This window comes from Osmia bicornis, chromosome 5, assembly GCF_907164935.1.
Source record: "Osmia bicornis bicornis chromosome 5, iOsmBic2.1, whole genome shotgun sequence".
Classification (NCBI taxonomy): Eukaryota; Metazoa; Arthropoda; class Insecta; order Hymenoptera; family Megachilidae; genus Osmia; species Osmia bicornis.
Window position 1 is genome coordinate 5485582 of NC_060220.1, and position 14424 is coordinate 5500005.

Genomic DNA, 14424 nt, shown 5'->3' on the forward strand with positions numbered 1-14424 from the left:
TATATTAATCTTTAATCTTTAATTAAGGAGATATTTTCTTTAATTAAAGATTTGTGTTCGGTCATTAAAATTTCAAGTTCCAAGCTTATTTTAATTTTTAAATTATCAACAGCGTCCAATAAATCACAGACACCATCGCGCTGTACATGAAAATGCAAATAGCCTGGAAGTAACTTTCTTTCCTTCCTTTTCTTGGTTCGTTTTCCGGTACAAGAACCAGAGAACAAGATATAGATTCGTAAATTGGAGTTTCTTGCCAGAGTTGGTCTTTCTTCGAGTTCTTCTTGTTCATCCTCTTGTCGGTGTATGCTTTTTGCCCGACAGCAAAGATCCGGAGGAGAACGTCGCCATGCCCGCATGTGCGTCGCCGCTCGACAGAAATACGACCTAAAGGTCAACGTTACGCGGACGAGCTTCCTCAAAATTGCCTCGTCACGAGGGAATTACTCAGGTTCAGGTACTCGCAGGTGCCCAGGGTCATGCCGCGAAACGGACATAGCGGTATTTTTCTTATTTTTCTTCACTGATGCCCGCTTCACGATTTCTTACACGCTTCTTGAAACGCGTGCGGGTCATTCTTGTATCTGGCGCGAAGTCTACTCCTCCTTCCTGAGATTAAAACGTACAAAGAGCGACGAGTCAATAATTTCATGATTGTTTTAAACTATCTAATTTCTGCATTATTACAGCTTTTTCTTAAGTTAGATAACTTTCATCTGAAAGGTTTGAAATAACGCGTACCGAGAGGTTCCACGCGAGAATAGAATAAACGAATTTTTCTGATGGTTGTTTTTTTCTCAGTAACATACCGTTGCACCCTTCGGAACGATTTACGAGAAACCTATCCTACAGGATACCCTACATGGAGCTTCCCTTGTCTCGTTCACCGTGTAAAGATCACCGGTATCCTTATATGTCCGTAAGTCCAGACAATATCCACTCTCCGTCGCCACTTCTGCCTCCTCTTTCTTTCATTTCTCTTTCCCTCTCGTTTATGCTCCGTTCGAATACAAGGATACTGTGCCGATCGAACGTTCAATTAGAAGTAAAGAATTTAACACAGATAATTTTAATTTAACACGTTAAATACCGTGGGAATCAGTGGTCGGCACTAAGAATTAAATATAATAGAATAATTAGAAAATAATAACAAAATATTATTTTGAATAGTATTACTAATATTAAATTTAAACATTTACATCTGAATGATAAAGTTTTCTTCTTCTCTCTACATATATCGCCATTTTCCTTAGAGGAAACATCTATGCTCCGTACTATACTTGGAGCCATCAGTAAGAAATTAAATATACTCGCTATTTGTCCAGAGTATTTGCTTCAAATTTGTTTACCGTCCCCGCCACATTCTCTTCCGAGTTACTTTGGTGTTGCTTCATAATCGCGCGGCGAAACACCCGCACACGTTCCATCGCAAGAGAACACAAAGTGGGGTCCCTGGAGTCATCTCGATGGAATGTGTGCAGGGCGGTTTAGCTCAAAGAAGGGCGGACGCGTTTCATCACGTGTACACATCCACAGTCCAGACTCTCTCTGTCTCTATCTTATGCTTTTTCTAACCGTTCCCTATATCTGTCTTTATTGACTTCCTTCCTTCTAGGAAAATCTTGATGTCTCTTCTTTTATCGCCGTCTGAAAATCTTGCTCGCTTCTTACCCTTTCTACTTTGCGTTCTTACAGTCGAGGTTTCGTCGTTTTTCTCGTTTTCTATTGAACGCCTTCAAACACCCTTTCTTCATCTCTCTCAAGTGTACCTTCTTCTTTTTTCGAGGCTCTTCGAGTCGAACGCAAAGAATATTATTTATTTCGTAGAATTTGTTAAATTAACATATTTAAAATAATTTGGAAATCATCTACCCTATCAAATTATTGATAACTTATATCTTTCCTTAGAAGCAGAGATATCTTTGATTTCAATTTTTTTCTTCATTTTCCTTTTTCTCTGCAACTTCTTTTTCCACTTGTCCCTTCATATTCTTGTAAAAATAGAAACAGAGACTGTACATATATCTGTCTCGTAGTCTTCCGTATTCTTTTTCTCCTGTTTCGCGGTCCTTTCATCCCCGCGCTTTTCTCCCTTTTTTCTCCATTTTTTTCTCCTCCCTTATATTTCCCTCTTCACTTTTTTTCCTTCCTATTCTGCCTGTTGATTCTCTTGCGTTTCCTCTACGCTTCGTTTCATCTCCTTTCTTGTGCGACGAGGTAAAATAAAAGGACAATGTTTAGAGCTTAAAGAGCATTAATTAGACGGAATCAAGAGATGAATTAACTGTCTAATTAAGGGGGTTGTAATTTACGTGATGGTCAGAGGATGAATGCAATAATGTACCCACACTTTTTAAATAGTCTATTGTGTATTTTTTAAACATTTATAATTATAAATTTTGCTTCGTATAATATTTAAAAAATTCAATTTTACACAGTGTTTCATTAAATAAATTGGTCGAACTTTTAATGTTCATAAATCGGCCATTTAATATGCAACAACTTTCAATCTTGTACAAACTTTTGATTCTCATTAAAGTAACTTTAATAGCATAATCGTGAAAGCCAGGTGGAATGAAAGGTACAATAGAAAAGAAATATGTACACGGTAAAGCATGTTAACAAGTAGAAGTCAGAAAGAAGGAGGGTTTTGTTGTGTCGCACGGATATTGTGCTTGGTTGAGTATAAGCATGGGGAAGCAAGAGGAGAAACCAGGAGTATTCACGACGTAGGCGAAAGTGGCTTCGTGCTCCGGCGACGTTAAATAGAATAACCAGATCGTGGCTGGTTCGGCTCCCTCGGTCAGTAACGACCAGTAACGTACGCTAACTTCTCGTATTAAATTTACTTTCGAACAGCACAACCCGTTGACGTCCTTCCATTCGGCTTCCACTGCGAGCTGCAGCTTCTGTTGCCAGCAAACGTATTGCAGGAACTAAAGGTACAGGAAACTGTTCAATACGTTCTCTACCGTTTCGTTCATCTATGAAATCCCGTCATCCGTATTATAAAGAATCCTGTGAAAATTCAGAAAAAAATGTCAGCATAGAATTGGGAACCTCTGCTCTGTCTAATCTCTTGTATAACAATTCCTCCTTCCCCTCCTAAACATCAAGTCTTTAAGCGTGCGTGGGACACGTCTCGCCGGAAACCACCCTCGAAATCCTCACCCTTGACGCCGTAATTATTCCGTCACGCCCCCGATTCCATCCCGCGTGAATCGAGAAAAGAAATTCCCAGTGGAAAGGAAACTGTCCCGATCACCGGATGAACCGTCGTGTTCCGGACACATCCGACAATCGAGCAAGAGCTCTTCCGTTGGTTAACGAGAAGGATTCGTCGCCCGGGGTGACGGGATCTCGAAACCGTCACTGCGCGTCGGTCGAGCGTGCAAACTGCCGTTGCATCGGCTGAAAATGGCATAGGAAAAGGAACAGGGAGAGGAAAATCTGGAGAAAGAGAAATAAAGGGGTGGAGAGCGAGAGAGAGGAGGCTGGGCGTGGGCTGAGCTCTTTAACAGCCCGTATCAATGAACTGCGAAACTTGTTCGCGTGGGATTATCTACTCGCTTGGTAGTAGCGCGATATCCGAGCGTTGCTGGATTGATCGGAATGGATCGGTTCAGAGAGGTGGAAGATGGTTATCGCAGAGAAACGCAGTTTTACCGAGGGCCTCGAACGTGACGTGTAATTGGTATCGCTTCGTTTCTTGTTTTTCTTGTAATTAGGGAACAGACGTTGCTCCTTATTGGACTGACTAGTTGAGAAGAAGTTTCTTCGGCGAGGGAAAAATCTGTTTCTTTTTATATTTGTAACTTTGAAGTTAGATTATGTTGATGGAATGATATTTTTATTTATTTTTCATTTCTTTCCTTATTTTTTAAATAATTTCTATAATATGAAATAAGAAGTCTGAATGATTCTATCCTAGTATTAGAAGGGAGAGTGTTTTACATTTTCTCTGCTCCTTTACTGTCTCCGACACTTGCACACGTGTTCGCGTGAGTTCCAGAGATATTCGCACGTGGGTGACTTCATTATGGAAACGCGTAGGTTCAGTTGCAGGTAAAGTTCGTCGAACGTGCACCGATCGTGTGTCGTGTTATCTCCAGTCATTACGTCACTTGACACATAAAAAATGCGCACCAGACGTAGATTAACGGGGACGATTGTAACGTAACAGGTAGCTTTATGAGAGACACAACTTTCCCCTTCGTTATTGCGATACATCTCACTACAGATTCTCAATTGGAATAATCTTAATTTTTTGTTCTCTTATTTTTTTTTTAAATGGACTTACATCACTTTCGAAATAAAATTGTTGAATTATTAACCGTAGAATATCTGAATAATAATTAAGAAAAAATTAATTGTAATTATGATTAGAAAAATTAATGCTTATTGCTTAAACCAATGTCAATTTGGTCCAGAATAGTTCTAAAAATATTAATCTTCTATAATTGATTGTTTCTGTTTGTTTGAATATTTTTCCCACGATCAGAGTAAATGAAGTGTATTAATCAGACACACTTTCTCTACCCTAATTTTTCTTGTTTCCAATTTCCGGACTCTTGACACGACACGTGGCAATTTGAAACTAATGTCCCGTGCTTTCCGCTGAAAAAGGAGAACTAATGGGACTTGTAATGAGTTATGAAAGTGAATAAATAACACACCAGTCGCCTTGCTATAATTTAGAAACTGAACTGTATTGATAAAAAAATAAATTTGAAATTCTAATTACAATATTAGTATAATAGTAATGCTATTCAAGAAAATTTTTCCTTTTTTAATTACTTGATTATATTAAATCCGTGGTGCGTAATATCTACCACCATGAAAATATGGCGTTCCCTGTTTATAATGAACCACGCTTCCTTCCTATCGATCGCCAGGGAAAATGATTACATCTGGGGATGGAAAATTTTTCATATGGGCGAGACAGGGGATGGACGTGTAACGATGCAAAGAATCGCTTGCAAAGGTAGAGATATTTAACGAGTTTCATGTAATAATTAAAAGTGTCTTCTGCAAAAAAATTTGGCTTTCAATTTGAGAAATAAGAAATGCAATGATAATAAATTATAGTTTCTAAATTTAAAAAGAAATGATAAATATTAATGCAGCACATATTCCTCTCAAATATAACAAAAGTACATCTAATATTTTTTAAAATTATCTTTTAAAGTTCTTTTAGTGGATCTTCAACTTTGACCATCCCATAAAAACTATGACACTTCTTCAGGTACTATCCTTTCTCGTCTGCCCAAACTTTACCCTTATCGCGTCTTGTAACAAGTTTCTAAAACCAGGATTAATCCTCGAAAGTCTGTGTAATTCCTTTGTCGTCACTTGTAGAAAATCCTAGCTGATTTACATTTCACGAGAACTGAATTAGTAAAACGAGTAACAAGAAGAAAACTGTGTTTTAACGGATAGAAATGCTTAAGAAGTTTTCGAGTTCAAGTATCAAGTAGCATAAGTTCATGAGAGGCGGATTTAATATCACAATTTTCTTTGTGTTTAGATTTCAAAAGTTTATTGTATTCTTCTAAAATGAATTTATTTTCTTTCCAAACTAAAATTTTTTAAGAGATGTATATTTCTTATTTGAATTTTAAGTGTAGAATATAATATAAAATTAATATAAATACATTACTATTACATGAAATTCCCTTAAAAATAAAAATCCATAATCAAAAGTGCATACAAGCATCGGTATCTTGATTTAATAGAAAGGCAAGTGGCACTCAAACTCTAAACAATACTAGTGTCAAATTCACCATGTCATCGAGTCTAACCCTTGCAACCCTTAACCGCACGTTCGAATAGAAAAATCCTTATCACTCCCTGAGACAGCCTGAAGGTCCTGATACGAGGTAGGGAGACTCCTTTCACGTTTCCATGGTGACCGTCTTTCTATCTCCTCTGTTTCTCTTACCCTACCACCCTCTTCTTCCTTTGCATCCTCCATCTCCCTCCCAACAACCCCCTCTGTATTTCTCTCCACCTTCTCCATCTACATTTTCCTCGTCGCTCTTCTGCTTTTCCTCCGATTCCATCTTCCATCTCGCTTCCACCACCTCCATTTTCCCTCCCTCTTTCCCTCGCGAGCATCCATGGGGTAATACAGGCTTTCACAGTTAGCGCCGCGACGCTGGTATCGACCGACGCTCTCCCACCCCCCTCCCCCCTCGTACTCGTGCCAGGCCAAACGTCCACCCCCTTTTTCACGTCGAAACCTACCTCCTCCGACCATCCACCCCCTACTACGAGTCCACTACTATAGTACTATTCGATTCATGCCGTGAAAGAACGTAATAGTGGAATCGCGTGCTGCTTTAATTCACGAAACCAACCACAGCTGGTTGATTTCAGTTTCTTTGACAGTCTGCAATTGTCACCTTTCCTTGAAAGGGGTGTGCGTTTCGGCGGTCATCTTGTCTTGTCACTCTAGCGGTACCTCGTGCCCCGATTTGCTTGGTGTGGCGGGAACACAACATATGTATGTACAATGCAGCCTGAAAAGCCTCGTGTCTTTCGTGCCCCGTGGTTGTCGGCTCTTGCATACGTCACCAGGGAGTTACTAATCCAACGATGTCGTTGATCCTCCCCGATAAATGACGAGTTACGCCCAGGAGACACGGACCTACCCCAACCAGGGTTTATCATCTTTCTCTACGCGTGTGCGTACACGTGTTACATGTAAATCGCCAGTCCCTCTCTGACTGATATGCTACAAGTCCTGATTTACATAATTTTTTTTGTCCCAAAATAATGTCAGACTTTTGACATTTGAAATTTACCACTTAATATGCAGCAATTCTGATTATTAATTCATGAGATTTCAGAGTTGGTTCATGTTAATTATATTTGATCAGCGTTCGATTGATTCGTGATGTTAGTTTAGTCGCTATCGAGAATTCACTCTTGAAGCTGTGCCGACTAGGTGAACTATAATGTAGTGAGACAATGGGGTTTGAATCAGAGTTGAGACAGCAGTATCCGCTTAATTGTCGCAAGGTTATCTCTACTAATTCCTGAAACTGCATTCGTAAGAGGCGATCCGTCGATTAATTAACTCTTGGATGGTGGATCACAAGTATTAAATTTAATTTAATACTGTATATCATTTCCTGCTCTAAATTTCATTTACGATGGAAACAACATGGACACGATCATATTTTAACAATTTTAAATTAAATCATGTTTTACCACATGTTATCCTCGTGCGTACTGTAATCACCCCTTGCTGTATAATGACAATGTCGCACTCGTCACGCAGATTACACTTCAAATGCATGAAACACGTGCCGCATTTATGGTGAAATGAAACATTATTTTGAATTTCAATTATAACTGTGGAGTAGCGATGGGAAGTGGTGGAGAAAAGATTTTTTTAAATAAAACAATTTATTTTCAATCAAGTGCATAATAGATTATGTACATCAGTCATCCCGCAGAAATTAATTTACGATTAAACAATATTTTCGCGCCCAACTATACATTAAAGAAGTACTTGACAGAGTAGAGTACGATTGCAAATTCGATCATGTCTCTGCTCGATACGATGACTATGACTCAGAGTCTCGATCAATCTGATTACACAGGGCTCTAAAGCTAGTCTCGAGATGCAGTCAATCGGGGGCTTTCTACAGGGTGCGTGCGAATAAAGCGAATGTGAACTAAACGAGATTATCTTTGATTTCCGACTGCACCCAGTGACAGTAACAGTCGAGCTAATTTACGGAACGAAATTAGGTGACGGGAGCGAGGAATACAAGGCATCGTAGAGGAAAATCGATTTCAGGAGACGTGAAGCGGAGTATAAGGGTGGAAAGATCGTTCCTGTGAATGTGTGGAGTAAATTAAAATTTTCATTTCCTTCTATATTCCTTTTCAAAATTAAAAAATAAAAATCATGCAACAAAGAGTTAAATACCTACACAGACCCGAACATTACTTCAAACAAAATATTTCATTCAGAGAGAAAACCCTTTCCAATGGAAACTTTGCAAACATACCCATCACTGTTAGCAAACACAAAACATAAACTCCCCTATCTCGTCAGACTTTTTTCGGTCCGTTTCAAGAAGCATTTGAGCGTATCGTCATGGCAACCATCAGGCATGATCGTTGAATGAAATGGGGCCGAAATGATTTGCGGTCGGAGTTTGATCACGGTTTATCGATGACGAGTCCTTGCGCAGGGGATGCTTTCGGCAAAGGGGTGTGGCACTCCGTTATTTCGAGGGTTGGCACGCCGTTCGCCAACGATAAGGATTGACCCACATTCACCGGGCTACTTCTGCCAGGATATTGAACATCGTATGGATACTTCCTTATCTTTATTTTTGACTGATTTTAAGACGTTAATCCATCGAACGATGTTTGAGTCATAATAAGATGGGGATGAACCCTTTTTAGATGAAATTAGGGTTAAAGTGTGGAGTACGATACAGAAGGTGTCCTAGATTTCCCCAGTTATATAATATCGCTGTGTGCTTGACGACCAAAACTCATTACAAGTTCCATTACTCCATACGTCGACAAACTTCTTACCTATGTTAATTAACAACTCAAACTGAACAATTTTAAGCGGTTAATTCCTCTTCTTCACATTTCTTCCGAAGCAGTTCTTTATGTTGTATCGTATTCTGTTCGAGTATTTCATGAAGTATTACCGATCGATATCGTCATCGATGAAAAACCCAACTCTTTCCCTCGAAACTAATAACGAAACACGTCGTGTACAGGTATGGAAACGGCAATGAGAGGACCCCGGCTTCATGAATCGGGATAGAAGAAAGAATAAAAGTGTAGCACGCTTATGTATAACGCAAGGGTTGAAGAGCCTCTATTATTGTAAAGCAGTGGGCGATGAGCCCAGAGATTGCGTTCTAGAGGGATGCATTCCTCCTCTTTTCCTCTTCGTCACCCCCCGCAGACTCTACCTCTTCGTTCATCGCATTCCACCCTCTCTTTCACTCGCATTTTGTCGACGAAATTGCATTTTCCCTCGGTGCAGCCTCGCGGTTCACCGAAGGCAGACATGTGCTCGCGCATCCGACCACCGTCACCCTAATCCCGCGTGCAACTCCAGGTTCCTGGGTATTTCACTGGATAAGCCCTGTTTGAACGTGTGTTTTCTATAATGTATTTAATTATGGATCAAGTGGGTGTCGCATTGACGTAAGTATGTAGAAACGGAGGTGGTCCTACCCCTACCTCAAAAGAAAATCTGGACTGAGCCCTCCCCAAAAATATGCATCTTCATCATTTTAAAGTTTCAAGATAGCAAAATTATCAAATTTCAAAACTTCGTAATTCCAAAATTACGAAAATTTCAAAGAGACGTGGTACAAAAGGTCCAAGGTACACCAATGGTTAGGATATCTCTAATTAGTATTCCTCGCGCTTACGTTTGCCTTCATAATATTTGCATTAGCGTGTGAAATCAGCTATCAAAGCTCGTCTTCGGAGATCAAAGATTCGACTGATTTCTGATAGGATTTCGAGCAATCCTCGTGGAAACGTTTAACGAGCTTCAGTTTCTAGTTATTATTGATCGTGTAACGATGTTCGGTAATTGAGGACTAGATACAGTACCTATATTTTAATCAAACAAAAAACTATATTCTGCTTTAACGAAAACTATTTCGTTGTGAAATCGAATTTCGAACAAAAATCGAACCAGCGCTTAATTCTACACTACAGGCCGTTTCAATTAACGTTTTGTTCTGCCCCCGTTCATTTAAAAGGATTTCACGGTTCACGCGTTTATAGGCGGCACAGATTAATGTCGACAATTTTACGAGCCTGCCTTTATGGATTGCTGACCTGTGAAAATTCCGGCTTACGAATAAATTTTTTGTCCTACTATTTCTCTAGGAAATGTTGTCAAATTTTCAAAAAACTATTTCTGCAGTTATCCTGATGTAATCTTTGTTAATATATTCCTTCACCAATATTTGATGTATTTTAACTTTTTCGTTACAGTCTTCTTTTTATATCGTTGGAAAAAGTTCGAAATCTTGACCCAAGTTTTATTCGCATCGCGAAGAAACTCAATTAACAGAATATTGCAATTAAGCTCTTGACGTTGGAAAGAACTTGAAGAAGTTCTTCGAAAGGTACTTTGAAAATGGTGGAATGAGAACATCTGATTGGCACTTGCTGCGATAAATTCATTAATGGTACATTACATCGAACGATTCAATTATTTCTCTCATTTAAATAGAAAGAGGTAATCCAACCTGGCTGCGCACTCTTCGCAACAAATTTCAGTTTAAACTTCTCCGAGACAATTATCTCGGACAATATTCCACGATCCATCGAGAGTGTTCTTCAGAGACAATTTTCCTCGAACGATTATCGTTTTTCTTAAAATGATAGAAAGTTTTAGATTGATTATATTCGTTCCGATTCGATTCACTTTATCATTTTTATTGAAGCGATAAAATAAAAAAATGTTCAACTGGGAAATCAATTATGAATTTTCGACTTATCACGAGAGAGTAGATGGTATATGCGAATAATTTTTCGATAATTCAGCAATAATTAATCAGTCTTTGATCTTTTTTGCGCAGGTGGTAACTCCACAGAAGTGCGGCGACGTGTACCTATACGATCTTCCAGCGAGCCGGGCTAGTCCTGCACCACCCTCCAGGCACGACTCACCCCTGAACTCGAATAACGAGCATTTGCACAACTCAGGTATGTAGCAACCCTTCGTTCTACTCTCCTGCGATTCATTTGCAACGTTTTCATGAATGTTTCGAGGAGACTTCAGCAGAATTTTGAAATTTACACCGAACTGCAGATAAATATTGAAAATTGTGCTTTTCTTATTCTATCTTTACTTCATATTTTTATTAAATCTTCTTCATTTCTAAATGATAGAAATATAATAATTTATCAATTAACTTATCATTTGCATAAAAAGAAAAGCTTTTCATATAAACAGACAAGCGTTTGTTAAATTATAATACATTGTGAAACGAAATGAATTATCAAATACTTTTAACCTGATTGATGTTAACCTGCATCAGATCGTTTCTTTAAATCGTTTTTAATCGACTATTAAACTTTTGTTCATTGGCGTTCGATTGAAAACGAGCTTTTCATAGGAAGCGTTTATTGAGAATCGATAGGATGCTGATGCTCCTACCGGAATTCTTTTTTATGAAACGACCATTCTGCGAATACGATTTCCATTCCCATTCTACAACCATTAATGGTTGCTTCATGAATACACATGTTGTTTTGAAAAATAGTAGCCGTCCTGTATTATAAAAACCTATACATAATGCATATCTCAGGGTGTTATCGGTATAGGAAAAGGAGTACAAAAATATTTGAAAAACTTTTAAACTGTTAAGCTTTATAACAAATATGTATTTGCATAAAATAACCATTCAACGATATGTTCTATTAAAAAATCGAAGAAAAGTGTAATAGTAACTTTGAACCTACATATCCAAGCCATTTCTCAATCGCGAACATTAGCGGTGAAAATTACAAAGTTATCTCGCGCAGTCTTAAGCAATCTCCATGGTGAAAGATTGCTGATCCTGGTTTAGCTCTGCTATTGACCGACTAACTTCATTGCGAATTTAAAATTCGTATTCTTAAAGCGAGAACAATGGTATCCTGATCGCGTGACTATGATACCTACTTCGTAAATAAATTAACGATATCGTTATTTCTACTGGGTAATAAAATAGTGTCTGATATACGTTCTTCAGAAAATAATAATTATTACAAGTTATTATTTATAGCCTGTTGAATATTAGTATCTTTCTTCTCTACCTTTCTACTTTGATCTCCCACCTCCTATGAGAGACCATAGACGTACATATGGGACCCCGTTTCTTATTGTTAGTTATCCTATGGAGGGAGCTAGAAACCCTGGGAAAGAGAGGTCTATGGTAATAATCGGGAACTTGGAAACTTGGGAATCCGGAAAACTGGGGGAAACCTACGGGACGAGTCCATCTCCATTTTCCCTGAAGAAAAATCTTCGTTTTCCTTACCATTCTCGATATTGCACAAATTAACCTGATACCCGATAGTACCTAGTATCCACCATTGTTTACTAATACCAAAGTTTCGTACAACGATTTTCCCTTCAGATCAAGCCCTGCACCATGAATATTGCAATAAATCCTACAACCTGTCCGTTGGTTGTTTGCAAGTTTAACTCTGAAGCGTAAACGGAAGCTTCCTCTGCATCAGGTACTCTCGATCAGCTTACCCTGCTCAATGCCAAACAGTCTAACCAGTCCCAAATTTCTGTCCAGGACGATACACGACCAGCAGCAGAAGTTCGGTAGACAATGGCGGCGACGTGAGCGATTGTTACGACGTGCCACCACGTGCGGTACCGGTGATACCATCTCCGGCTAGCAGCCCGAGTCCTGCACCCTCGTGCTATGATATCCCAAGGCCACCTACCTCTTGCACGCCGAATTCAAACTGTTCTGGAGGCTCGGGGGTGACACCTTTGGACTGCTACGACGTGCCCAGGTCGTTGCAACCCCTCACACCCAGCAGCTCCGCGTCCAGTCTTACGAACGATGGATCTCTCAGTGGATCGAACCGGTAAGTGATCCTTCGAAATAATGAAACTTTATTTTTTGTTCTGTGACATAGAATGTATATATTTTTAGGATGGGGTAGTAGGAATAATTCTGGTATCTAGAATCATGAAATTCATAAGGTGCACGGAATTTTATATGAAAAATTTTGTATTCAATTTATATCATGGAATTTTAACTTCTTTAAATTGAAAGTTTAAGTTTTTTGATAAAGTGATGAAAAATAAAATACTTTTACTTCTAGTATTTTCAATAGCATCTAATTTTGTTTTATACGGATGATGATCCCATGAGGTCATTCGAAGCATTAACATCGAGAACGTTGAACTTCGTACATTTGCTAAGGTAACGAGGCATACAGCTGGTAGGAAGTGATTTATTTCTAGAAACTCGAGTTTAAATACCGGACCAGTGCCAACAGCGGTCATTCCTACTGTACTTTCGAGGGAATTGGTTCCATTTACGGTCGAAAAAACAAGAAGAGCAATAGGTTTCGTTCGCAATTTCAGGTCGAAATCCGACTTGCATTGAGAAAATTTTACGTTTCGAAAGCAATGGTAACGATTTCTAAAAATTAACCCTTTTTAATCTACTTAATTTCTTTTCGGGTCTAATGTTCTAAAATTTATATTTAGATATAATATCTTGGAATTTTATTCGGTGTATCGCAATTAAAAGCATGTATCGTGATATACTAACAGAAAAATATTCCTGTTTCAGATCGAGCCTGGCTGCCCCCGATTACGATGTACCTCGATCGCGTCTTCCAGCTTCCTCGTTACCGTCCCGGCACAACACACCCGTGCCAAAGACACCGACACCTCCACCACCACCGCAAACGCAGCAAATCTATGACGTTCCAGTTAGCAAGGAGCTTCCTCTGGAGCTGGACTCCGCTTTGGAAGGTCTACAAAGGCTGCAGAGCGAGGCATCGGCTGCGATAGCTAGGTTACTCGGCTTCGTTAGTCCCGGATGGAGAACGGCTCAACGATTAGACGCTACCTTAATGGATCTTAGGCTGGCTGCTCTTAGACTTAGAACCTCCTTGCACGACCTAGCTGAATTTGCTGAAGGTAATTTCACTTATTTACTTTAATTATTCATACAACTAAAACCTCTATTAATCCTTCAATCCTTGAAATTCAATTCTTAAATAATTTCATTATTCTGAAGTAATAAAAATAAAAAATCCTTCCATCGTTCCAAATTCTATCCTCGTTACCACCAACCGAGATGTACGCACCGGAACGAAAAGAACCTCTTCCACGAACACTCGAATTATTTTCGCGAGGGTGAAGCAGCCCACACGCAAAGTGCCTCTCGACGAAGAACAACCGGTCGGCTTCGAATTAACGAAGCAGCTCCTAGAAAGGATTCAATTGAAGGGGACTTCGATGATTTTTGCGCAGGAACGCTAGGAAACGCGGGTAAAGCACCGGACAAAGGGTTAGCTTCTAAATTGCGACCCTTGGTCAAGGCTCTTCGTGATTCCGACAAGCTCGTACAGGAAGCCGCCACCGAATTGGACGCGATGGAATGGGATGCCGAGAAACTTTGTCGCGGGGCTAGCGAAACTCTGACACCTACTAACGGCCCACCTTCCACCATTCTGTCAACGGTGCAACCGGATCCACTCGATCAGCTGATTGCGTGCGCTAGAGCACTCACGGAAGACGTTCGTCAGGTCGCCAGTTTCATTCAGGTGAGTATCCATTGAGAAGAAATATACGTCTTAGGAATATCTGTTTTGTTCTTTTATTTCTAATACAATTGTTTTAATGCCTTGATATCTATTCTTTCTAACTCTAATCTATAAAACTTCACC

At 39.4% G+C, this 14424-nt stretch overlaps 1 protein-coding gene across 1 annotated transcript in view; it reads left to right on the plus strand.

Annotated features, from left to right (window-relative positions):
* The window catches only part of LOC114877926 (breast cancer anti-estrogen resistance protein 1), a 48031-nt gene that overhangs the window by 30230 nt on the left and 3377 nt on the right, over positions 1–14424 (plus strand). Inside the window, exons 4-7 of the mRNA XM_029191099.2 lie at positions 10590–10716; positions 12303–12603; positions 13320–13672; positions 14009–14301. Coding sequence (XP_029046932.1) covers positions 10590–10716; positions 12303–12603; positions 13320–13672; positions 14009–14301 — 1074 coding nt within the window. The remainder of the gene's footprint in view (positions 1–10589; positions 10717–12302; positions 12604–13319; positions 13673–14008; positions 14302–14424) is intronic.